The 27,750-nt window shown below is 39.6% G+C and overlaps 1 protein-coding gene across 3 annotated transcripts in view; it reads right to left on the bottom strand.

Moving 5' to 3' along the window:
• Positions 1-26,963, bottom strand: part of nf1a (neurofibromin 1a) — an 89,562-nt gene extending 62,599 nt beyond the window's left edge. For all 3 annotated transcript variants that reach the window (XM_062418456.1, XM_062418458.1, XM_062418457.1), the window contains exons 1-16: positions 26,750-26,963; positions 18,400-18,543; positions 11,357-11,440; positions 9,042-9,232; positions 8,298-8,404; positions 8,106-8,173; positions 6,954-7,029; positions 6,580-6,737; positions 6,238-6,411; positions 2,979-3,107; positions 2,800-2,874; positions 2,574-2,705; positions 1,929-2,066; positions 1,673-1,786; positions 1,097-1,176; positions 151-274 (exon numbers count right to left, since the gene is read on the bottom strand). In XM_062418456.1, coding sequence (XP_062274440.1) covers positions 151-274; positions 1,097-1,176; positions 1,673-1,786; positions 1,929-2,066; positions 2,574-2,705; positions 2,800-2,874; positions 2,979-3,107; positions 6,238-6,411; positions 6,580-6,737; positions 6,954-7,029; positions 8,106-8,173; positions 8,298-8,404; positions 9,042-9,232; positions 11,357-11,440; positions 18,400-18,543; positions 26,750-26,809 — 1,854 coding nt within the window. In that variant the 5' untranslated portion in view covers positions 26,810-26,963. The remainder of the gene's footprint in view (positions 1-150; positions 275-1,096; positions 1,177-1,672; positions 1,787-1,928; positions 2,067-2,573; positions 2,706-2,799; positions 2,875-2,978; positions 3,108-6,237; positions 6,412-6,579; positions 6,738-6,953; positions 7,030-8,105; positions 8,174-8,297; positions 8,405-9,041; positions 9,233-11,356; positions 11,441-18,399; positions 18,544-26,749) is intronic.
• Between the last annotated feature and the right edge of the window lie 787 nt (positions 26,964-27,750).

The raw sequence follows: 27,750 nt of genomic DNA, 5'->3' as shown, positions 1-27,750 counted from the left end.
AACATTCACACCACCGCTAATCTACTCAGCCACATGGTCACTGCTTTGTACTGATTGGCCCAAAGAGAGATTGCATCATTTGTTCTGAAGATGAAAGCTTGTTAGCATTCAGATTGATGTCACATCTCTATTACAGCTGTGGTAACAAACCTTGTTCTTGAGCAGAAACTTGTTCCTGCAGATGAGGATCTCCCTCAGCCATTTGAGAACTTCTGTCCCATTGACCAACTGCTGGCCAATCAGTTTGCGGCAGATGAGGAAGAGCACCTGTGAACTGAAGAGAGACACGGGTGGAGGAAGGTCATTATCCTGAAACTTCAACAATTATATTTGTTGTAAGAAAGACCCTGATGGACAATAAAGATCTATTCTATTGAAGGTGATTGATGTCTATAGGTCCATGGTCACCATGCAGATTCACAAAATACTAATACGTTTGTAAAAACAGGGTAACAGCTGACTGGTCATCATTTCCATGACAACACCAAACTTCCTGTTAAGCAAGATGGGAACACTGGGAGTGAAATCTCAAAATTCAATTCAAATGTTTTATACCATCATTTCATGTTTGGACAGAACTAAGGCTCAGAATGTTCCAGACCAGCAACTAACTATTATTTTCATTATTCAGAAATCTGACAATTGTTTTCTTAATTAATCAGTTTGCTACATAAAATGGAGAAAGTCACAGTCTACCAAAACCCAAGGTGCAACGTTAAATGTCTTGTTTTGTCCCAACCAGCAGTTCACAACTCAAAGATATTCTGCTTAAAATCATAGAGCACCACAGAAACCACAACATTCACATGAAGGAAGCATTTAAGAAAAAGGTCAATCATTTTATATCCATTGACTAAACTATCAACTGTTCCACCAACATGGATCCACCCATTTGTATACAGTTTTTTAAAATATAAAAACCATTGTACTACTTGTTGATAGATCACATATATGGTACCAGTCTGAAGTTTTGACAAATGCATAGGGCTGTATAGATGCTGTAGAGCTACTGTGTACATCATGACTGAGTCACAGCAGACACCTGCAGAGCCTGTCCCTCCTCTCTTTATGGAAAGATGAGATCATTTTTGAGTACCTGATGTCCCAGAACGTTTCTATAGGGGCATCAGGATTCCACAGCTCGATGGTCTCTGGCTGGTGCAGAACTAACAGAGCCTGGACAGAGACAGGACACAAAACAGGAGGACAAACCGAGGGGGGGGGGGAGACAAAAAGCAACAATGCAATAAAGCTAAACAGGATTAAAGAGAAGAAAGCACAAACATAATGAAATGTCTTAAATTCTATTTTAGTCATAAACTAAGACAGTGACTCAACTTTCACCACTCTGCTGCTCTTACTTTCTATTTTTAAACATATAACTGTTTTTTTTCCTTTTCTAAAACCTAAATGAAACTATGAATGTAACTCCGAACTTCCCACACAGAAGTTTCACATTAAAAGCATTCCAGTGTTTTTAAAGGGCATAATCCTTGCCATTCCTGACAGGCTTTTAATATGACACATCTGCAGGAAGTGTCAGGATATCTCTGCCTCAGCTGCTTCAATTTAGATTCTTTTGATGAAGGTCAGAATTCGTCTGGTCTTCTATCATGAAGGTGAGAGCATGAAATGCACAGAGATGGAATGTTTGAAGGACTGTGCCTCTGACCTCCATGGCTTCTTGTGAGAGCTGGGTGGTGTTGGTTAGAGGCACTAGCTGCACCAGGCCGGTGATGAGCTCTGCTGTGCTGCTCTGCATCTCTGGAGCTTGCTTCACTGGGTTCTAACACACAATACACACATGGAAAAAAAAGTATGAGCAAAGTGCCAAGTCTGTCAAATTCAGCTTCAAAAAGCCATTCCATTAAAAAAAATATATATGTAGAGATTTGAATAAAAATCACAGGCTGCAGCAGCACACTCACATGCAACATGAGTTTGGGGTCAGCGTGGATTAGTTTGACCAGAGCGAGGAGGAGGCACTTGTAACTTCGAGTGTCCAGTTCTGTGGCTTTTTCTTTGAACTTAAGGCTGGTGGTCATCTTCCCTTTGAATGTCAGACTCTGTGAGAGACAACAGGGAGGACAGCAAATGTTCAGTAGGATGGAGTGTGCTTGGATCTGAGAGCCACAGACTGAGCAGGGAAGAACACATTGCACATGAGATTTACTGATGACAACAGGATTTAATGTCCTCAAGGACCACAATGGAAATAAGTCTTGTGGAGAGAAGATCTCCACATCATTTCTGAAATGCAACTCTGAATGGAAATGATGTTACTATATAATTACTATACAGTCATTACAGCTCAGGTCATGTTTTGTGGCCCTTTCAGGCAACATTAGAAGTAGAATGATGTATCAGCAGATATCAGCTTACTGCAGATGTAACGGTATTGGTGTATATGTCGGCCAATAAGTAACAGCATTAGTCTGTTCACTATAGAGTACTGACAGAGGTTGATTTTACACTGTAAAACGTTCCAGTCAGCGTGTATCTTGGTCACAAGTTCAAAAAAAGTGACATCTTTACTGGCTGTAATATGTTAAATAGAGTAAAGGTAGTCTTACCGGTGTCATACGTAGTGGAGCGTGAGTGCCGATGCCTTGCAGCACCCGGTTAAGGGTGTCTGAGAACATGAAGCGAAGCTCACCGGAGTAGCAGTACACTGCATCGATCTTAGGCCACCAGTCCAAATGAGACTGAAACAGACGGTGCAGTGTGAGGGACAGGTGAACACACACACACAAAGCTGTTCTTTTAACACTGACGTCTGAAAAAGCTCCTCACACTTACATTGGTGATTATTCTGTGCAACGAGTTGACCAGGACAAAGTGAAAGGTGGAGGGGGAGGAGGCGGCCAAACAGACCTTCAAGACAAAGAACAAACCGATCACAGCTGTGTCCACTGGATTACCCAGAGGATCCTGTTACGCACTAACACTGCAAACTTTAACTCATCACTCCAGTCCACCTTAAAGTGCTGGTTGTTGTGAGGATTAATGCGGAAACAGGAGACGAAGCAGTCCATCATAAGCTCCACGTCAGCGTTCTGGCTGCCCGTCCCCCTCCAGAAGGGTTTGGCTGGGTTGAACAGCAAAGCCTGATGGGACAGGGAGGGCCACAGTTCACAAAAGGTCATTCAAAAGCACATCTGTGATCAAATATACTCAGTAATTTATCAGAGCAAGAAGTGATGGAAACTAAGTAGTGCTCCTAAGTCTTCTCAGGGTCCAGCAGACATGCAACATTAGGGTCTGCACTAACATCACTGAGTTCCACAGTTTTAGTATTATTCTCTTTGGACCCTCCACTATACTTGGAACATAACTTTGACATCCTCCCCCTTATATCTCTAATTAATATAACAGTGATTACTTGTACAACTCCGTTCACTATTAAAACTATACGAGACAATGCATGAAGATGTTAAAATATACCAAAGTTGACACATTTAATATTTTCATGAAACCAAAAGTCTCACACACATGGATACAGTCCCATGTGTTTGAATCTGTGTTTTCTCTTGTGATCTCCACATCAACTTAATACAGACAGATTCTATCAGAGTACACATGCAGCTGATCAGTAACACCAGAGCTGACAAACTGATCTCTACACTGCTTTCTATACATCTCCCCTTCTAATACTGAGTTATTGTGTTGAATAATGGTCAGAAAAGTCTTTTTTGAATCTTTCCACAAGATCTGGAATCCCTTGCTAACCTATGTTGCTAATAATCTCCTTATTGCTCCAGACACTGATGATACTTCCTAGGCAGAGTCTGCGAGAGAGAGAAAATCCCTCCTTTCTTTCTCCTCTTTAGTCTCTCCTTTTTATTTTATTTAATTTTTTAAATTTTTTTTTTAATTATTATTTTATCCAACCTTGTTTTGATATGTTGTTGTTAATTTATTTATTTCATTTATTTATCTATTTGTTTATTTATCTAGTTATTTTTTTTGCAGAACATTATAATGTAGCAGTGAAGTTGACCTTTGAACTTTTGAATATAAAAGGTCATCACTGCATCATTTTATCCTATTATGGCGCTTTTCTCGACTCGGGTTTTTTTGTGTCTCCATCAGGGATGGTACCTGGTACCTGGTACTTTTTTAGTACCAGCTCTGCCGAGGTTCCAAGCGAGCCGAGCCGATACTAAATGTGACGTCAACAGTCTGCCGGCCACTGATTGGTCAGAGAGTCATGAACACAAAAATTAAACCTGGCATTTTTAAATACCGGCAGCAGCGTTACAACCATAGTTACATCCATACGGCTCAATTTTCTTGCTTTGTGTGAGACAGAAAGCCTCATACAGCAGCAAGTACACCACTGCCTCCATGTCCTCCATTGTTTATGTGTTTGTGTCACGTATAAAACAAAGTCACGGCAGTTTCGCAGAGCCGTGCTATGACGACCGCGCCCACGCTGAGGAGGTACTATAGTAATGGAAAAGGTCGTTTCTGGTACCAAACCGAGTCGAGTATCTAATCTGATCAGTTCATCCTTGAGTCCAAGTAGACCAGATGTCACTAATAGGAGGACCGCGGTCTGAATCCGGATCCAGACGCCATCCTATCCGGAACCAGACCTGTACCTGATGACATATTAAGGATCGTTACATTTTGAGTGAGCGTTTTGATTTTAACGGGCGCATTTTATTTCCTATTTTTTTAAACTAATCACTTTATTTAAGAAGCACTATCAAAAGCTTTCTGTAATGCACTTTATTTTGAAATGCCATCTTTATTTGATATAAGAAAAGAACATTTATTTATCTTTTTTTATTATTTTATTTAATTATTGATTTGAATCCCACTAGTTGAGTGTAAACTCTAAGTGGCTAAGGAGGTGGAGCGGTCGTCCTCCAATTGGAAGATTGGCGGTTCGATTCCCGGCTCCTCCAGTCTACATGTCGATGTGTCCTTGGGCAAGACACTTAACCCCTAATTGCTCCCGTTGCTGTGCCATCAGTGTATGAATGTGTGTGAATGCGGTGAATGAGTTGTAGTGTAAAGCGCTTTGAGTGGTCGAAAAGACTAGAAAGGCGCTATATAAGTACAGTCCATTTACCATTTACCATTTAATAAATGAATTCCACTGTATTTATTGACAGTCTCCAATCTAGCCACAGATGCTGTTGGAACTACAATGCTACTTCAAGCTACTGAAAAATAACACAGATGATGTTCCAGACCTTTACTTGAGGACATTTTCACTAATTGGACCTCAGTGAATTTGAATAGAATACCCCTGAAGTCAACATTCGTGCCAAATCTGAATAAATTCCCTCAAGATATTCCCTGAGATATCACATTTATAAAAGAATGTGAAAGATGGAAGGACGGACAACCTGAAAACATTCATATCACCAGCACAGAGGTATAAAGAAAATTAGAATAATTCTGTCCAATAACAACCCCAATTCCAAAAAAGTTGGGACACTGTGTTAAATGTAAATAAAAACAGAATGCAATGATTTCTGGAAGTGTTACTGAGCCCATGCAGTGATTTCCATTACAGAATCATGCCTGTTTTTAATCCAGTGCTGCCTGAGAGCCCGAAGATCAGGGGCATATAATATAGATTGTCTGCCATGTCCCTTGCACACAGAGATTTCTCCAGATTCTCAGAATCTTTTGATGATATTATTTACTTTAGATGATGAGATATTCAACGTTTCTGCAATTTTACAATGAGGAATGTTTTTCTGAAATTGTTCCACAATTTGTAGACGTAGTTTTTTGCAGATTGGTGAACCTCTGCCCATCTTTACTTCTGAGATGCTGCTTTTATACCCAGTCATGTTACTGACCTGTTGCCTATTAACCTATTTAGTTGCAAAATGTTCTTCCAGCTGTTTCTTTTTAGTAACACTTACTTTTCCAGCCTTTTGTTGCCCGCGTCCCAACTTTTTTGAGACATGTTGCTGCCATCAAATTCAAAAAGAGCTAATATTTTTCACGAAACAGTATCATTTCTCACTTTAAACATTTGATATGTTTTCTATGTTCTATTGTGATTCAAATATGGTTTTATGAGATTTGTAAATCATTACATTCTGTTATTATTTACATTTTACACAGCGTCCCAACTTTTTTGGAATTGGGGTTTTAAAAGGAATGTTGTGGAAAATTCACCAGTATAATTTCTAGTAACTATAGTAACAAACCTCTATGAAAATATGAATAACTACAACATGAACAGAGTTTACAGAAAGGGGATCAGACCTTGAGATCCATGACGATGGACTGGACCAGGAGGAAGATGGTGGAGTGATCCTCCCAGTTGATGTAGGTGGAGGCTTTACACAGTTTGACACAGGCGATAGCAGCACTCTCCATCAGCTGCTTGCTGCTACCCTGGCCCGCTAAAGCTTTCCTCAAATTGTCCATGAACAGTTTCTGAACACACACAGCACAGGGAAGGAACACAGTGAGTGTTGGAGAGTGTGTGTGTGTGTGTGTGTGTGTGTGTGTGTGTGTGTGTGTGTGTGTGTGTGTGTGTGTGTGTGTGTGTGTGTGTGTGTGTGTGTGTGTGTGTGTGTGTGTGTGTTTGCGCTTTCCTGTCACCTTGTTGGCCTTGCTCTCTTCCACGGTGTCTTTGGAGATGGTGTGTGTGATTTCTGGACAGAGGATGAGGAGGATGATCTGTAGAGGCCACACTGCTGCCTTCCTCTTGGCACTCTCTGCAAAGCTGTCCACCAGGTCAAACAACTTCTCTGCAGCTTCTGTACAACACACAGACACACACAGACACACACAGACACACACAGACACACACAGACACACACAGACACACACAGACACACACACACACACACACACACACACACACACACACACACACACACACACACACACACAGTTATTGACAGCCACTTCACTTCCAAAAGGGTTAGCACACTGAAGTGAAGATGTACTAAACTCCTTCAATATCTTCATACCTGCCATATCTTGTTGTGGTCGCTGGTAAAGCATGGTGAACTCATCTGGGTAATTCTCCACCCAGTTCCAAAAAGCCTGTAGAGTGATAAAGAATGTTTAGAGGAAAGAATGTGTAAAGTTTACAGCTGTCACACTGCAATACACTCTGTATAATGATGTGGATTTTAAAACATGTGCAACTGATGCCACCCTACCTTTCCCCCTTATTTCATTGTCAGTTTATTCTGCTTTTATTTTAATCATTCTTCATTGTGTAGTGACCGAATGTCAAGTGGACAGTGTATCATTTCGCTATGTTAAGTGAGAAACAACTGACTCATTTTCATGTCTATAAACCAAACTGTTCAATAAAATAGATTTTATTTTTTTAAAATGAAGAAAAAAAGTTTGATGTACTTTGATGTTCAGACTCAAAAGGTCTGTGTTTGATTGACAGCAGCTGGCAGCCAATGGTGACACAGTAAACAATAAGTAACAGTAACAACACACTGTCTGCCCATCACTTATAGATACAGCAGTTTGTTTACTAGGAACAACTAGTGATGTTAAAGAGTAAGAACCACAGCAGCATCTAAAAGTGTGAAGTAACATTTGCATTTACGTTTACATGTTGTTTACTGTGCTGCAGCTAAGCAGCTATCTAGCCTGACACTAGCCGTGCCCTTTTCCCCTGTGAATGTTTGTTTAGTGGCTCATTGAACAAGCTAAGGTGCAGGACAACATGTGTGTTCATATTCATGTAAGTTCGATAAGAATGAGCTTTAGCAGGAAAGCTAGTGTGAGTTATTACTCAGTCTGTGGCTCTTGTGTTGTGTAGCAGGATGCTGTCAGGCTTAGTGTGACTGTCTGCTCTGCCTCTGATAGAATGCCACATTAGTTCTTTATGTAAAGTTTGATATACTGTACCCAAATAAGCTCTTCAGCTATATAAAGAGAAGAAAGTAATGATATTCTGTCCAGCTAATGCAAAACCAGAGGGCACCAACCATAAAATATTCAATATAAATTTCTCTCTTTTGTTTTTGAATGTTTGTTCTCAGAGGAGAACACATGACCTACAGTGATCTACAAAGAGGATATGTATGCTGTAGTAAACAAACTATACTATTTCATTTCAGGACTGAGATACCTGTGAACAATGAAAGACCAACCTTCTCTAAACTGTTGATGACTGCTAGTTGAGCAGGCTTCTTCAGGGCTCTAAACTTCAGAACAGTTTCTGAAAGAAAACACACAGAATGAACGCTTTCTAAAGACAAGCTCTAATGATAAGAATATAATCACATTACACCACCACCACACCTTTAAGATCATGCAAACATGTGAGGACATTAGAAGCTAACCTTGCAGCAGCCTCTTCAGCTTGGAGCAGTCCACATTGATATACTGCATCAGCTCTATGTCATGAACGTCCACATTGTCCTCCGAGCACACAGTCAGCTCCTGTAGCCTGAGGACACATACACACATGTATTCTGCTGCAGTGTACTGGTCAAAAACACAGGGACACTTCTTCATCATGATATGATTCTCCTACAAGTCTAGTCGTATAAAAATACACTCAATTATTACCCATGCAGTCCTAACTTCCAGTCATCCACAAACTGCAGCTAATGATTCTTTTCATTATCAATTAATCATTTATGTAATGTCTGTTTTACTTTGTGTGTATACAATATCTTTGATCAGTAATCTACGGTTTGTTTTTGGTGAGCTTTGGTATGTCTTTGTCTGTATTTCTTTACTCTTAAGGTTTTCTGTTGTGTGCATGTCTCATCATAGGAGGGCCACCCAACAAGCCCTTATGGGTTTTATTGGCTCCTTCTGCACATTTCTCTCTGGTTGCTTAATGTTATCTTTTCCTTATCTCAAAAAATGTTTGCATGTTTTTTTTTCTTGTATTATGTGCAATAAATTTACATTAGTTTAGTTTAGTTTAGTTTATTTGGATCCCCATTAGCTGTTACCCAGGCAACAGCTACTCTTCCTGGGGTCCATATATTAACCTTATGTATGCATATGCTGAAGTATCAAAAAGTTTCTAGTCACTACACGCTGTCCCATAAACACACTGTGAGCAGGGCTACCTGGTGGAGATGCGGCTGAAGACGGCGTTGAAGTTGTTGCAGCTCAGAGAGAAGAGGACGGCTGAGGCGGAGGCCCGGAGCTCGGCGGCGTGCTGGTGGCCCTCGCGGTATGTGTGGATGAAATGGCAGATCTCTGGCAGAAGCTGTTTGACCAGCATGGTCTCATCCAGACGCAAGCAGTCCTTTGATTGCTGAGAAGGAGAGGACAAGTAAGAGGAAGGCAGTCAGACTCCAGGTCAAAGAACAGGTTAAAACAGGTTACTGACTGGCCCAGTGAGACATTTAGTCAGTTTCTAACATGGCCTGTAGCAGAACCCCTAAACTGTCCACACTGACCTCACTGAGTGGATGGAGTGTGGGCCAGATGTTAACAATCCATATCATCAGTGTTTCTGCATCAAGGTAAACTTAACTTATCTAAAGGTAAATTAATCACAGGTAACCATAGCAACAACACTTCGATTAGCTTCATGCTACATTCCCAGTTAACTCTGGTGACAAAGGAGCCATGTGTTAAACAGTTGTTAAAAACAACTATCACTATAACTTCTAAATCTTATGTAGTGATCAAGCTCTTCAACAACACTTCCTGAGAGATTCACTTCCATTTAACTGGGAATTTATCAAGGAGTGCAGGATTGGGATAAGGATTGGGATCAGGATTGGGATAAGGATTGGGATCAGGACTGGGATCAGGATTGGGATCAGGATTGGGATCAGGATTGGGATCAGAATCTGGATAAGGATCAGGAATTCCAGAAATGTTTTTGATGGATCACTATCTGTTAAATAAAATATGATTGATTTCCAATCCTTTCAATTGTCACATACATTTAGAGTGTGCATTGTATTTAATGTCAGCTGACTGTAGGCACAGTATGCTCTGTGATGCTGTAACATGCAGTTAGTGTAGCAGGTTAACACAGCACTGAACACTCTACGCTAAGTACATTAAAAGAGCAGGTAGACCTCATTTCACTCAGCTGTGTACAATCAGCCCTGTTCACCCACATTGTTTTAAAATTCCCATAACATTGCTGCATCCTGCATATATTACACAGACACATATAGTAAGGTGTGGCACACCACTATAACATCATCTGTTCCACTGTTCAATTCATTTAACTACACCTACAGAAGGGCATTTAGTTTGCAGCAGGAATACAGAAAAAACCACACAGACAACACAACAGATTAAACACAACAACTAAATGAATTAATTGCAGTTAAAAACCTAAATTTTGTAAAAGAAAAACTAATAAATAAATGTTAGGAAATGTATTGTGTGAACAATCTCTCATAAGATTATTTTCTATTGAGCATAGTAAATGGTAAATAGACTGTACTTATACAGCACTTTTCTAGTCTGACCACTCAACACTACACATCTGGAGCAATTAGGGGTTAAGAAGCTTCATAAATATGGGCTCAGGGCTGAACAGTTATCTACATGGAGATGTGGGCAGTAATTTGGTGACACTGTTTAGTGATTCTTTGCAGAACTCTCTAATTATGATGATATGACTGTCTGTTTTTATTCCAGTCTGCCATTAAAACTCATAAAATGAGTTAATGTTTTGAATTTACACATATGAAAAGTTTCATGTACAATGTAACAGATTATTGCTTTGAACAGAAGTTTTACCTAAACGATGTTGCATACATGTGCCATGATCTAAATTGATACAGTAAAACTTAACAGTGATGATGACTGGGGTGTACATTATGGAGTATGTGGATGGAAAAGCAGGAGCTGTACTGCTACTACTACTCTACTTTCTTTAAAAATCATGGATGCAAATATAAGAGCAGTTGTAATTGAGAAGCACACATAAAGACAGGTATCTGGCTTCCATGTGACTGTTAACACTAATGACAAAAACCTGTACAGGAAGCTGAGAGCAGTTCACTGACTGGAGTGAGGAGGAAACACCTGTTAATGTCATCCAGGCCTGCTGGACGGCTGAGGAGAGCGTGATTGATGGAGGATAAATACATTAACAGAAGTTTGTGTCTGCGTGTGAACACACACACACACACACACTTCTGGGTTGGATTTCAGAGTAAAACAGAAAAACACATCACATCTTATGTGACTCAGGTTGGATTTACATTTAAATTTAGAAACACCATCTGAACAAATACTGAGTCTTAAAAATCTTTTTTAAAAGCCATCCTAATGTGGTAAGATTATTTTAATATTGACACAATTCTCCTCTAGTTTGATAAAAAAAATGAGTGTCTATATGCTGCTTGTTGTTTTCTACAGTGGGGGCAGCAGGGTGTGTGTGTGTGTGTGTGGGGGGGGTACTTACCCCAGCCAGGCACTTCTCCAGTGTGTCCAGGATGATGAGCTGGGAGAGGTAGAGGTTCTTCTCAGACGTGTCTCCAAATATTCGCTGTGGAGAAGCAACATTGAGCCAGCTGTTACACATGAGCACACAGCTGGATGAAAGCTCACATTTACTGTTGTCATATTAACAGTGTTAGTGTTACATTACTGATGAACTGATTAGTCACCTCAGCCACACTGACATCATTACATTGTGAAGGGGGGAGACTAACCCCCTATTTCAGTCAACATCCTGTTCTGATAATAATAAAGAGGAGACACTTGATTTGGTTTTGGGGTTTTTTGCCAAATCAGGTGCAGTGATCAGGATAACAGAACCTTCAGAGGTTTAACGATAAAAACATAAAAAATAGTAATAATAATAATGATAATAAACCTCCTAATTACTATCTAACACCAATACACAGTCAGTTGCTCACAATCTTTTTTATTTTTTAAGTTGAATTTAGGGTTGTAGTCCTTGTGTGAATATATCTGTACATTAACTCACACACATATATAACCTCCTACTACAATAACATTCAAACTATTACTATTATTTGCCTGATTGTTGTTGTTATACAATGTTATACTCACTTTACTTCATTCACCTGCTAAAGGAGGAACGTTTCTCTGCGCTCACCTTACATCACTATTTTACTTTTTGTTTGGTTTTTTTGCCTTTTATTAGTAAGTTAGTGGCAGAGAGGCCGACAGGAAAAAAGGGGAGAGAGAAGTGGGTACGACATGCAACATAGGTCCCTTTATTATTATATTTATTATTATTATTAAAAACAGAAGATGATGGTGTGTCAAAACAAGTTCAGCTGGTAAATCATCAAAGAAATGAATCTGTAAAGGCATTTATCTAAATCGTCAACTCAAAATCATGAGCAAGAACGGGAACCAGAATTTAAAAACAAACAAATTAAATCACGTCATTAATCTTCTAATGATTGTATAAAGTAACTGTGTTTCATGTGTCCAGTTCTATTGCTCTTTTTTTGATTGACAGCTGGTGTCAGACAATGTGCAAAGCCCCCTCTGCTGTACCAAGTGTTCTGATAGGGCTGCAACTAACTATTTTCCATCATTGATTCTGTTTTCCTGATTAATTGTTTGGTTTATAAAATGTACCAAAATCTACAGATGTAATGTATGACACAGAAAAAGCTTCAAATCCTCACATTCAAGAAGCTGCAACCTAAACAACTGCAGCTTGTCTAGAGCTGCAACTAACCATTTTTTCATTAAAAAACGAATCTGTCCATTACTTCCTCAATTCATTATTTGAGAATGTTGATCAATGTTTCCCAAATTCCCAAGTTTAGAGTGTGTTGTGGGGCTTTTCCACTATACAGTTCTAGCACTCGACTCGACTCTTTTTTCTTTTGCGTTTCCACTAGGGATAGTACCTGCTACCTGCTACCTGCTACTTTTTTAGTACCTGCTCTGGTGAGGTTCCAAGCGAGCCGAGTCGATACTAATGGCGCTTTTCCACTACACATTTCCACACTACTCCTCGCCTCGACACGGTTCCAGGAACCTTTTCCATTACAAAAAAGTACCTACTCAACGTGGGCGGGGTCGTCATAGCACGGCTCTGTGAAACTGCTGTGACTTTGTTTTATACGCGACACAAAACACATAAACAATGGAGGACATTGAGGCAGTGGTGTACTTGCTGCTGTATGAGGCTTTCTGTCTCACACAAAGCAAGAAAATTGAGCCGTATAGCTGTAACTATGGTTGTAACGCTGCTGCCGGTATTTAAAAATGCCGGACGGCTCATGACTCTTCCAGCGACAACTCTTCTGACCAATCAGCGGCCAGCAGTGTGTCGACGTCACATTTTAGTACCGGCTTGGCTCGCTTGGAACCTCACCAGAGCAGGTACTAAAAAAGGACCAGGTACCAGGTACTTTCCCTAGTGGAAACGCAAAAAGAACCGAGGCGAGTCGAGTGGTGCTGGAACTGTGTAGTGAAAAAGCGCCATAAATGTGACGTCAACATTTCAACTGCCGGCCGCTGATTGGTCAGAGAGTGTCATTACTGGAAGAGTCACGAGCCGTCCCACACAAAAATTAAACCCAGCATTTTTAAATACCGGCAACAGCATTACAACCATAGTTACAGCCATACGGCTCAATTTTCTTGCTTTGTGTGTGACAAAAAGCCTCATACAGCAGCAAGTACACCATCGCCTCCATGTCCTCCATTGTTTATGTGTTTTGTGTCGCGTATAAAACAAAGTCACGGCAGTTTCGCACAGCCGTGCTATGACGACCCCGCCCACGTTGAGTAGGTACTATAGTAATGGAAAAGGTCGTTCCTGGTACCAAACTGAGTCGAGTCGAGCAGTGCTAGAACTGTATAGTGGAAAAGCGCCATTACTGTCTAGTTCTGTCCACAACCTGAAGACATTCGGTTTACTTTAAAAGCAGAAAATATTCATATCTGAGCAGCTGGAGTCAGAGAATGTGGAAAAGTTCTTACAAAATGATTTGAAATAATTTTCACTGATTATCAGTTCAATTCAATTCAATAGTTCCGATCCATTCCCAACCCATCCATTCATTGGCAATAAAAACCATTAATACATATAAACTGCTTCACAATTCTTACATAGTGAACTTTTAATGCAAATGTCACATTAAATGAATGTAGATTGAGTAGATGCTCATTGTGTGATCTGATATTAAATCACAAATGATTAAACTGTTCTATGATGTGCCTTTGCACAGATAATGTGCACACCCTGTGACTGAGCACAGCACTGACATGACCACATCTCCAATCTGCTGGAGAAAATGAGTTCCAGTGACACGGATCTCCAGTAAAAACAAGCAAACTATGCTTAGTTCACATCAAGAGCCCAAACTACATGTTTTTAATGGTAAAAGACTCAACCTCACTGGTAGCCTGACACCTGTGTGAGCTAGAGCCCGACCCATATATCGCTCAACCCATATCATCGGCTGATATATCGGTATCAGTGTTTATGCTGTCTGATATGTGCTGACTTTTTAAAGATGCATAGGCAGCATTTTTTGTATAGTCAAGCCCAAAATTATTCATACCCCTGGCACATTTTGACTTAAAGCTACTTTTATTCAACCAGCAAGTTGTTTTTTGACTGGAATTGACACAGGCGCCTCCCAGAAGATAATAAGACAATGTACAAGAGCCATCATTGTGGAACAAATTATTTCTCAGCTTTTATTTAGCTTGAACAAAAAGTGGCATGTCCAAAATTATTCATACCCTTTGTAAAGTGTCACAGTCTATGGGAAAATCCAAAGTTCTATACAATTCCAAATAGTCCAAGCTGTTCTAAAGCATCCTAATTACCCTGATTCATTGGGAACAGCTGTTTTAATCAACTCAACAGGTGAAAAACAGCAGCTCTCTGCAGTTGGTTTGTGGACAGTCATGGCTAAGACAAAGGAGCTCACTGAGGATCTGCGGCTGCGCATTGTGGCTGCTCACAAGTCAGAAAAGGGCTATAAGGCCACATCTAAATGTTTTCAAGTTCCAGTGGCTACAGTGCAAAGTATTATTAAAAAATACAAGACGTTCCACACTATGGAAAATCTCAGAGGAAGTGGTCGGAAGCCAAAAGTGACACTAGTCCAACGGACATGGTACACTGCTGGGTTCCACGGACGCAGACGCCACTTCTCCAGATAAGGCACACAAAAGCCTGCTTTGCCTTTTCAAATGCTCATCTGGACAAAGAAGACTTCTGGTCTTCTGTTTTATGGTCAGATGAAACAAAAATTGAATTGTTTGGCCACAATGATGTATCCTTCATTTGGCATAAAAAAGGAGAAGCCTTCAACCCTAAGAACACCATCCCCACTGTCAAACATGGTGGTGGGAACCAATGCTTTGGGGGTGTTTTTCAGCCAATGGACCAGGGAACCTAATCACAGTTAACGGCACCATGAAAAAAGAGCAATACATCGAGATACCAAAACTAACAGCAAAAGTGGTGAAGAAATGGTTAGTGGACAAAAACATTAACGTTTTGCAGTGGCCCAGCCAGAGTCCTGACTTCCAATTGAGAATCTGTGGAGGGAGCTAAAGATCAGGGTGATGGCAAGGAGACCCTCCAACCTGAAAGAGTTGGAGCTCATCGCTGAAGATGAATGGGCAAAAATACCAGTGGAGACATGCAAAAACCTGGTCAACAATTATAGGAAGTGTTTGATTGCTGTAATAGCCGATAAAGGCTTTTCTATTCATTATTGAGAAGGGTATGAATAATTTTCGAATGCCACTTTTTGTTCAAATGTAAATAAAAGCTGAGAAATATTTTTTTTCCACAATGATGCCTCTTGTACATTGTCTTATTATCTTCTGGGAGGCGCCTGTGTCATTTCCAATCAAGAAAAAACTTGCTGATTGAATAAAAGTAACTTTAAGTCAAAATTTGCCAGGGGTATGAATCATTTCAGGCTTGACTGTATATTTAAACCTATTTTTCTAATTCAAGTGTAATATATACATGTTCCCTGATTCCCAGAGATGTTTACTATTTCAGAGCACTGATGTCATTTTATAAAAATTAAGTTTATTCTTGAACTGTAAAATATCACAGCCTCCATTACATATCTTTGTCAGAAGTGTTTGGTAACCACATTTGGAGAAAAAAAGGGTGTTTATGTGTATATTCTGTAGGCAGTGCTGCTTGAAAGTATGTGAACCCTGTGAGCAGTTTAGAGTTTTTCTGTTGTTTCATCATGATTTTCTTATTTTATCAACAGTTCTTATTTATATATTTAATGTCTAGTTGAATTGCATGTTTAGAGGGAATTGTGTGAGTGGCCAAAAAAACATCATGAAACATGGAATTAGTCTATGTGCAAAAGTAAGTGAGCCCCCAGCTGCATTGGTGAAGTCAAGTAAGAAATAGATTAAAGTGCAACACATTTGGGTGCTACTTTAACCAATTAAGCAGACCAATGAAATGAGACATCCTTTGGAAAGGGTTTGTCAGCACTGCTTAAGAGAGGAAACCAACCAAATCACTGTAGTGCCAAGGCATACTGACACAGATCAACAATGGCGAGAGGAAAAGAGCTATGTGAGGATGTAAGGAAGAGAGTAGTGACAGGCCATCAGTGTGGGGAAAGCTGCAAGACCCTCTCTAAAAGATTCCAGCCCCATCCGTCAACAGTTAAAGTAATTATTTACAAATGGAGGGCATTTAACATCACCGCAACATAGCCTAGAAGTGGATGCCCATCAAAATGATCAACAAGAACAACCAGAAGAATAATAAATCAGGTATAAGCCAACCCACACATCACATCTAGAGAGTTGCAGACCTCTCTGGCAGCATCTGGGGTAAAGGTACATGCGTCTACAATCAGATGAAAATTGAACAGAAATGGCATTCATGGGAGGGTCGCTAGAAAGAAGCCTCTGCTCTCAAGAAAAAAAACAAATTGCCTGTTTGAACTTTGCTCGAGAGCACTTGAACAAACCAGAGGCCTTCTGGAAGTCCATTCTCTAGACAGATGAGTCCAAAATTAAATTATTTTGTCACAATCAAAACCACCATGTTTGGAGGAAAGTCAACACTGCATATCAAGAAAAGAACCTCCTCCTAACAATGAAGCATGGGGGTGGAAATGTGAAGGTGTGGGCTTTGCCTATCTGCTTCTTGACCTGGACAGCTTCATATCATCCAGGGACCCATGAATTCTCAGGCCTATCAACAAATACTTGATCAGAACTTAATGCCATCAGTCAGGGATTTGAAGCTGGGTCGTAAATGGATTATGCAACAGGACAACGACCCAAAGTGTTCAAGCAAAAGTACAAAGGAATGGCTTAAGAGAAAGCGGATTCGTAGTCTGGACTGGCCTAATCAAAGTCCAGACCTAAATCCTATAGAAATGTTGTGGCAAGACCTGAAGCGGGCAGTTCATGTCCATCCAACCTCTCTCAACTGGCTGAGTTCTGCAAGGAGGAGTGGGCAAAAATTCCCAAAACCAGATGTGAGAGACTGGTTAGTGGTTACAGAAGACGTTTGGTTGAAGTAATGGCTGCAAAGGGAAGTGCCACGAGCTATTAACTGAAAGGGTTCACATACTTTTGCGCATGTCAAATTTTCTTTTTTTTCTGAGAACCATTTTTATTGAATAAATAATTAAAATATATCTATTTCTTTTGTTTGTGTCTATTATTTGGAAGGTCACCTTCACTAATTGGTGTTTGGATGTATATTTAATAGGGTTATTTATTCTTTTCTTTTTTTTTACAAAACAATGACCATGTCTGGAGGGTTCACAAACTTTCAAGCAGCACTGTATATAAGATTATCGGCTGAGATATCGATATTGGAATTTTTTAATTTCCTAATATCAGTATTGATTGGGCCCTAGTCTGAGCATCATGTTAATCTAACAGCTGGGCTGCAGGTAAACACCACAGTTTAGCTGTTAGCTCGCCTGCTAACCGGTTAGCACTAACTTTTATCATTCTGGCTGCATGATGTCAGCTCTGCTGCTTTTTTAAATGGTGCACATTCTGCTAGTTATCTGAAATGGTTCACTAACACTTCCACACATCATCACCTGTTTTCAGCTGTGTAACTAGTTTGGTTGTTGTGTTAGTTTGGTTTAACACTGTAACGTCTATTTTAAATATAGACTGTCACTACTTTTTAATGCACAGCTGCTTTATTTATTTATGGTAGTGTTTTAATGTCATTTTATGAGACTTTCATATGTGTATGTTTTTGTGTTGTTTGTGAGCCCCTAACCATTTTTATCATGTGATAGACAATAAAAGTAGACTGCAAAATAGTCCTGAATAAGAATGGTGATAAGATTGTGAATCATGATCCTGCCTAAAACTGAATCATGATAGGATATTTTTGCCATTATCATTCAAACCTGGCTCCACATGTAACACTATAAGCTGTAGTATTGAGAGGAAGATAATGTAGTAAAGATAAAGAATCCCTCCACTGTGCGTTCACTTGTCAAACAGAAGAAGAAGGTGCTCTCTTACCATATTGTTGACATTTTTGAGGATGGTGGTGAGGCCGCTGATGACGAGGGAGAACTTGTACTTGGAGATATTGATCAGACATTCTTTGTTGTGCTCTGTGCTGACTTTGGTGTGAGTGTTCTGGTGTCCGACTTTAATGGGAAGCTGGAGGGAAAGACAGGAGAGGATGATTATGATGTGTGGTAGTCCACTCACAATGACCCACGATATTCAGTCTTTACTACACAATATTTACAGTCAATACATTAAGAACTCAGTTCCCCAACGTCATTCACAACATGTTATATCACTCCCAGATTGAATAGAATGATGGAGTGATAATGAAACAATCACTATTAAGGTTGAGAAAGCTATACATACTTTAACTGATAAAAATGTACACACAAATCACACATGCAGAGAGAAGATACACTGCAGTAAACCCTTCAAATAGTAGGCAGGATATTTGTTAACTCAGCATTCATTTCAGACAGGTCTTTATTCTCAAAGGAATTTATTATATTTTTCTAAAAATATGATTTTATTTTTTTTTCTTCATGCAAATGAAATAAACGTTCTGTATATGTGTTAAAAAGAGAAATAACTGCTGAAATACTGATGGAATTACAGCTGCAAAAACACATATTTGTGCTTTTTATTATCATAATCATCGGTATGGGTGTTAAAGCGGTCTGATATGTGTGAATATTTTTTTAAAGATATGCAGGCCAGGACTTCCGCTTTTTTTTTCTGAAAACAGAGTTCTAGTGCAAGTTAGGTGTTCTTTAAGCTGTTAGTTAGAGCACTGTTCTAACCTCGTACACACACACACACACACACACACACACACACACACACACACACACACACACACACACACACACACACACACACACACACACACACACACACACACACACACACACACACACACACACACACACACACACACACACACACACACACACACACACACACACACACACACACACACACTACCCATCCCATTATACACACATGCTCTGGTCCTGCCCCAAAACTCAGCACATTTTGGGCCAACATCTTTAGTGCCTACAGTAAAAACTCGCTCCCTAAAGACAAAGCTTGTGTAGTCATAGCGTTCACGTCCCTGATTGCAAGACGTCTCATTCTTCTCTCCTGGAAGGAGGAAACAACTCCCAACTTTCCAAGATGGATTAGAGATACTATGCATTTTCTAAAACTTGAGAAATTCAGATACACCCTTAAAGGCTCCCTGCAAAACTTTAGGGAGATTTGGACCCCTTTTCTGAAGTATTATAAGAGCTTACAAATACCATTAAATAAGGAATAAGATCCCCGCCCCCCATTTTAAGGGACAAGTGGGGATGGTTGGGAGGGTTCTGGAGGGGGGTGGACTGGGTACCGTTTACAATTATAATCATTTGAATGATGCAGCTGCCCTATTCTTGTGAATATTATAATTTTCAATATATGCTGCAAATAAATGCATGGAACTAATAGAAAAATCAATAAAAATAGTTGAAGAAAAAAAAGATATACAGGCCACATTTTATGTATATTTAATCCTTTTTCCTAATTCAAGTTTAATATATACATATTAAATTCCCAGTGAAGTTTACTGTTGTATAAAAATGATGTTTATTCTTTAACTGTAAAATATCACAGCCTCCATTACATATCTTTGTAACAAGTGTTTGATAACCACATTTGGAGGAAAAAAAAGTGTGTGAACATATATATTCTGGATATATAAGATTATCAGCTGATCAATATCAATCTCAGAATTTTTTTATTCCCTAAAGTCAGCATCGGCCCCAAATATCCAGTATGGGTCGGGCCCTAATCATGTTAACAGACTTTGTACAGGTCACCTTTTTACACAGAGTAGAAGAAGTCCAAGAACACATGTGACTTTTTATTAACTGGGTGACATCTGCAGCATCATTACTGTGGTGACAGTGAAATATTCTTTTATCCTGTGATATGTGGCTTTAGTGTTTAACATATCAGTGCACAGTATATCTATACAATAAAGATCTATATAAAACAGTATTAAATCCAAGTAGCTCATGGTGATAGTGTGAGGGACAAAAAACATTAATGTCAAAGTTAAGTTAAATCAAAACCACCAATGATCAAATCCAGAGTACCAATTACAAAATCGTGCAGTTTTTCCCCATCAATGACACAAAGATGTGTCCAAACATTACAGCATCAGACACACTGTGTGTCTCTGTAATACACTCAATCATTTCTAATATTTCTCTCACAATTCACCAAAGTTAGTTCCAGTTCCTCTCAGCTGTACTGGGCCTCACACTCAGCTCTTGATGGGAAGTCTTGGGATAGGAGCTCATTACAGCCCCATGGTTCTATCATGAAGTCAGCCTGTCCAACCATCACATGCACATAACACACAATGTAAAACAGGCCATGTCTCTGTCTGCAGTCCAGTGCAGCGCAGCACGGTCACTGAGCTCTTTGTTTCATACAGCCAGGCGTAGCCATTCCTCGAAAGGTCAAACATATCTTTCCCATACATGCTGTTTGTCTCCACTTAAGGACACGCAGACATCAACTGCACCCAGATGCTAATGTAGAAACATGAGCAGGAAACCTGTGCAGGAGCTGAAAACTTCTGGGCTCCAAAACAGCTGAATGTATGTTGTTTTCCTCTGACACTCACAGCTGAGTGACACACTGCTGATGTGTTAGTGTGATGCTGACAGCAGTAAGTACAACATATGATAATATGAAACCAAGAGGCCAGAAACAAACCCAGATTGTGCTGTATTGTTTGTATCATGGTATCTATCTCTTTAATATCTCTGGGTATGTATTAGATCATTAAATCAATGAGCTGGACTGTTGTGTTGTGTGGATTGATTTGTATTAGATTGTTTATCAGTGTGATGAAGTGCTGTAACCCTTTCATACAGTTTGGGTCAAATTTGACACGTTTTTGACATTTGACAGCTGTAAAAACATCCAAAATGTCTTTTACCCTGAAATTTGATGACTTTTTGTCCCAAAATGTTCAAAAATGAAAATATTATAAAATGTTATAATATTTGTGCTACACATTTCTTTTTATGATGTAACAGTGAAGACTGATGGCTCTAATGGTTATACAATAAACCCCACACTTCATTTTCACTTTACATAAAATACATTTACATCATTATTACTGTTATATTTTCATGTCTTAGGTTAAATAGGACATGATATTGTGTGATAGTAGATGCTTTTTCTCCAAAAATGAGAAATGAAACATGAATCAAGGTTTAATCACATTTATTGATCAGTCAGATCGACTATTGATGCTTTCTAAACACATCTGTTGATCAAAATGTGATTTAAACACTTTTTATGAGGGGATTCTTAGACCAGGTCCAAACTGACCCAGAACACTACGGGTGTAGAATATGAACAGTATGTAAGGGTTAATAATGTAATTATGTCATTAATGCAGTCACTGTCCCGGCTGAACTTTGAATCACACTTTATGAAGCTGATAACAATCCATCAACACTGCCTGGGTTGGGATGGGACCAGTCATTTAGAAGACCTACTCATCATGAGTCACGCTGTGAGACAGTTGTCTTATCAGTTTCTTTAAGCAGTGAGTGACCAGTTCACATTCCTCCAGATGTGTCAGGAACACACATCATCTATTGCAGATCACGTAAACAGGAAGTGTCTTTACGATGCTGTCTCCAATCAGGATCAGACTTGCCATGAATGCAGACATGCCCTCATTGTACCTGGGAGTGCTGCACTTTGCTTCATGGACCTCTATAAATTTCAGCTTACAGCTATATTTACAGCAGTGAGTGATTGGTAATATTACAGCTGCTGTGGAAGTGTTCAGTGCTGCTGTGTTAAGGCTGTGAACTGGAGGCTTTTGTTCATACACACACCTTCTACCACAGCACATGTTCAAAACTTCAGAATAATGCTGCACAGTCCTCAAAATGACTATTAAGATTAAAAGTCAGTTTCCTTTTCAGTAAGAGTATGCACTATGATTGGACAATGAGTAGCATTTGATTTACAGCATTTATCCTTTCAATTAGCAAGCCCTGAGTTGCTCTGCCACCATCAGTGTGTGTGTGTGTGTGTGTGTGTGTGTGTGTGTGTGTGTGTGTGTGTGTGTGTGTGTGTGTGTGTGTGTGTGTGTGTGTGTGTGTGTGTGTGTGTGTATGATGTCAGATATCTATGCTAAACATGGTAACAGCTCCAAAACTTGGGGTGAACGTATATGTAGAAATGCTGCCTGCCAGTCAAAACTCAGGGCCGACTAATTCCTGACAAGCTGACAGTTTACCATGCACGCCCATCAAAGGCCATCCGTTCTCTAGCCTTAGTTGCTAAGGTCGTTGCTAAGGGTTTTCCAGGTGTACTTTGCGTTGTTCACTCTCATATCTGACATCTGATTTAGGCTCCAATATGTTCAGATGAATTTGAGATGGTGATATTTTCAGTAAAAAGTAGCGAAATTTGAAAGCTGTCGCCAAGAAAACAATCCTCCTAAACTGGAAAACAAGAAATCAACTGAATATCACACACTGGAAGAATCTGTTAATAGATCAAATCACAATAGTTTCAACAAAACTTGGTCCACATTTATTCAAAAATCCACCTCTACAAATGCCTGATCTCAATTCCACAGAACCTTGCAACACATCTTTTTTTTTCTTTTTTTCCCCTCTTATTTATTCTATTATTATTATTATTATTATTATTATTTATTTTTATTTTTTTCTTTGCTGCTGTTGTTATTAATATCATCATTATAACTGAAATATCCACACATATATACCAGCACTTAGAAATACAGAGTACACACACACACTTACACACACACACCAAAAAAAAAAAGTAGTGAAATCATTGTCCAAGAGCCAGTCCATCAGAGCAGAGTGAGCTCATTGCCTTAAAGAGACAGGAGCTAAAACGGCCTGTTTGAGACAGAGGCTGAACTGAGGGGCTGTATTAAGAACCAGTAGAAGATAAACAAAGAGTTTTTAATTGGAATGATATTCCAATATAGTCTCAGAGTGTAAATATAGAGCTGGAAATGTGCAGAATATGTGTCCTTCAAGATAGAACATTTAACTTTGATTGTTTGAGCAGATTTTTGGTTTGGCTAGCTGAGGTTAGTCTTCCATGTTGTGTAGTGTACTGTACAACTGTATGAGGCTCCTGTTATGATGTCAGGGTTGTTCCAGTTTTCTGGGCCCTAATCACTTCTTCACATTGAATTTGTTGTTACATGTAAGGTCTGTGGTGAGACATTAACCTTCAAAGTAAGGTGTGTTTATAACTGCATCATCATCACAGCTCATCTTCATCATCATTAGACCTGTAACTGATTATTATTTTCATTATTGATTCATCTGTCAATTAAATTCTCCATTATCAATCAGCTGGTTCATAAAATGTTAGAAAATTATAAAGAAAAAAAGTCAATAACTGTCTCACCAATCCCAAAGTGACGCCCTCAAATATTTAGTTTTGTCTCACAACCCAGAGACACTCACTGTACTGTCAGAAAGAACTACACCAGAACATATTCACATTAAAAGGAGCTGGAACCACAACATTAGGACATTTTTCTTTGACTCAAAATGATTAATCAAATATCAAAATAGTAGTCAAACAATTTAATAGATGGCAGCTATTTTATGTTTGTTTAGTTTTAGTTTTAGATGCAACCCTCTCAGGACCAAGTGCCAGACCTGGGGGGGACAGAGCCTTCTCAGTTCCACCCTCACCTTCCGCGCCCACCCTCTGGAACTCACTCCCCAAATCCCTCCATGACTGCACTGACCTCAGACCCACCTTTCTGCTTTTACTGTTTGATTGTTTTGATAGATTTATTGATTATCTTTTCATTTATTCTGTTCAGTTTATCCTCTTCCTGTAAAGCACCTTTGATTATTGTTAAAAGTGCTCTATAAATAAAATGTATTATTGTTATTATTATTATTAACTTTTCTATGAATCAATTGGTCACTGCAGCTCTATTTCTCTTGTTACACTGTATTTCACTCCTGTCTCACACACATGTTAGGTATGCCCTCCTCTTCCTCTGCACGGTGTCACATGAAGTAATGCAGACTTGTGTTTGGGTGATACAATTTAAGGAGAAATTGGGAGTTTTGATGCAACAGATCTCCCTGCTCATGCACATATGCTAGAATGAAAATGTGCTGGCATTAATGCAGACATGATGAACCATGCCCCTACTAAACCACATTAGTGGGGTGGCTATGGCTCAGGAGGTAGATCTGTGGTTCGATTCCCGGCTCCTCCAGTCTATATGTCAATGTGTCCTTAGACAAGATATTTAACCCCTAATTGCTCCTGATGGCTGCACCAACAGTGTATGAATGTTAGTTTCCTCCTGATGAGCAGGTTGGTACCCTGTGTGGTAGCTCCTGTTATCAGTGTACAGTATGAATGTGTGTGAATGGGTGAATGTGACATGTAGTGTAAAAGTGCTTTGAGTGGTCAAAAGACTAGAAAAGTGCTGTATAAGTACAGTCTATTTACCATTATACAAAATACATCCCTATGAATTACAGCTGCAACAATTAAAAACTGACTGATTAGTTCTAGTTATCTGACAACGACACATTTGAAGATATCACCATGAGCTTTAACAGGTTAGAACAGACATTTTTCACCAGTCTGACATTTTATACACAAGTCTAATCAATTAGTCAAAATAATAATAATTAACAGACACAGGAAATAATGATTAGTTAAAGCCCTATTGTGAGTATTTTAAAAACTCCAAATGTCTTAATCTTTGTCATTTGCACTTTGAGGTGTGATGCAGCAGCTCTGGAACACGCCCCACTGTGCTACACTGATGCACTGAAACCACTACTTAATAAACTGTGATATGAGCACTGACCTGCACAACAATAACAACAATTAACAGCAGCCAGCCATTATCATTTCTGTTCCATTTCTCAGGTGAACCTGTGCTCTGTGGTTGTAGTGCTGTTGGTGGGAAGCTGCATTTAAACTTCAACATTGTGTTCCTGCATCAACACTTCACACTGACCATCTGCTCTCCAGCTATATGACACTAAACAGTCAGTGAAGATGATGCACCTAAACTAGTCTGGGTTTACTAATCTTACTGTAAGCCAGCTTCAGATCCATAATCAGGACGTTCCACATATCAAGCTTAATGTTATCACTGCTATATACCAGACACACCAGATGATGATTAGCTGGTTAACAAGAGGAAATACATTCTAGCGTCAGTAAATCTGAACTTTTAGAAGAACAAACAGTAAAATGAACACATTGGAAGGCTTTAACTGGGGCTTAGGGTTACAATGACCAAGGAGTAGATATAACTCCTAAAGCCACTTTTACCCAGCTGAAGTAATCCTAGCTGAGCTGCTAAGCCCGGCTACAATCCATGATCAGTGGCAACTAACGCCTGATGCAAAGACTTCTGGAGACTAAACACAGCTCAATCACTTTTAAATGACAAGCATTGCTTTAATATCCAACACAAAGTGGCTGTCAGATTTCCCTCTGAACAGGAAAATACATTTCATCTGGTAATGCAAACTGACAGGAAGTTTAAACATGACCTACATTCACCTTTTGCTCTGGATTTCATCTTTGTTATTAGTTGCATAGTTTGACTGTTGGCTACAATAGCACACACAGTTTCACAGTTCCGTATTACAACACGATTCAATCCTGTTGATTGATCATACTTAAAGATGCCAACTAGTGACTGTGACCCGTTTTAGTGTGAGCACAGGAACATCTTCAGTCATATCAGTTGTAGCTACAGAGTGCTTCTAAATAAGTAAAAGGTGGAATGAAGCTTGTATGCTGTAGATTGAGCTGGCACAGCGGGCAGACAGCAGTGGTTGGGACATGAACACTGAGGTGATGTGCTGCTATGAACGCAGCGTGCTAACCCAGCCACAGCTTATTTGTTTACATTAGACAGCTAGGCCTGCTAATGTTAGCTACCTAGCTGCACGAAAGAAGACGTTAGCTGGGGAACTTGAATTGACACACACAGGCTTGTACGGAGGTTTAAATGTCACTGACACGTTGCTTTACTGTGTATTATTTTGTCAGCTGGCCGGTAACTCCGTCCATAGCCGAGTACAAATGAGGAATAAATGTGCTAATTGATGGAGGAGACGGCGCTAGCTAGACAGAGCTCATCTTCAGTGTTTAGCAGCTGGAACAAACAACAGAGAGAACATAGCTCCTGTGTTTACTCTCTGTCTAACTGTAACGTTAGCCGGACGACTGGGGCCTCAACGCGACCAAAGCTTGCTACACCCATCCACTGAATCATATTAGCCCATCTTACCTGCTCATCAAATCTAGTAATCACGGCCTGGACCCACTCCACTGGTTTGTGAGCCGCCATGGCCGGGCGGAGGAACCGCGACGCTGTGCTGCTGGATCCAAGATGTAAGGCCGGAGCTGACAGGCTCAGATATGCATGAAAATGTGTCCTGAATCGATGGGAAAGGACGAAAGGGGCAAGTATTTTTCCCTTTCTGTAGGATTCACCATGCCACCGCCATGACACACCACCGGAAGTCTTCTTCACAGAAATTGATGGGAGGTGTTGGAGACCAGGATCAAGCGTCCGAGGATGAAGTCCACTTCCAGACACAAGCTTCAAAGTAACACAGATGATGACGACATGTTGCTCCAGTTTATGAATACATATGCAGTGGTGAATTGAAGAGGGTCACATCTGCACCTTCTAAAGAAAACTGCAACTCCTTCTGTTCTGTTAAAGGTTTTTTTCAGGCCACTGCGTTTAGTTTATGATACATCTCTGTTGTCTCTGCTGTCATATGTTTGTGTTATGTTAAAACATCAACTGTCTGAAAGAGCCCACACAGCTGGGATCAGCTGTTCTGCCAAAACAATCGTAACTGTTTCTATTTTGGTGTTTTAGTTTGAAGTAGATTGTTCAAACTTCCGTTTCTCATATAGAAAACTGGCACATTGGCAGCTTGCTCGGAGCGCATGCGTCAACTACATTTAGGCCTATCAGGATGTTTCCAATGCATTTTATTGTTGTCATTAACCATTAAAAAGTGTTTACACAAACAAATGCGCACAATATGGAGGCTCAACACCAGCTATTTAAACTATTTACCATGTCTTCTATGTATACAGTGTACTCAAATATCATTTAAAGCTTATTTAGACCACAAAAAATACTTGTTATACTTTGTATAAGAAAAAGTTTGATCCTCAATAGAGAAAAAACTGAAGAATGTTAAAAGTTCATCATTTAAATAGCCTACTTTATGAAATGACTCAAGCATAAAGTCTCTCTTAAGTAAAAGT

Source organism: Scomber scombrus, chromosome 5, assembly GCF_963691925.1.
Source record: "Scomber scombrus chromosome 5, fScoSco1.1, whole genome shotgun sequence".
Classification (NCBI taxonomy): domain Eukaryota; kingdom Metazoa; phylum Chordata; class Actinopteri; order Scombriformes; family Scombridae; genus Scomber; species Scomber scombrus.
Note: the sequence above shows the minus strand (reverse complement) of the source record. Positions and strands in the feature narration are given on the sequence as shown.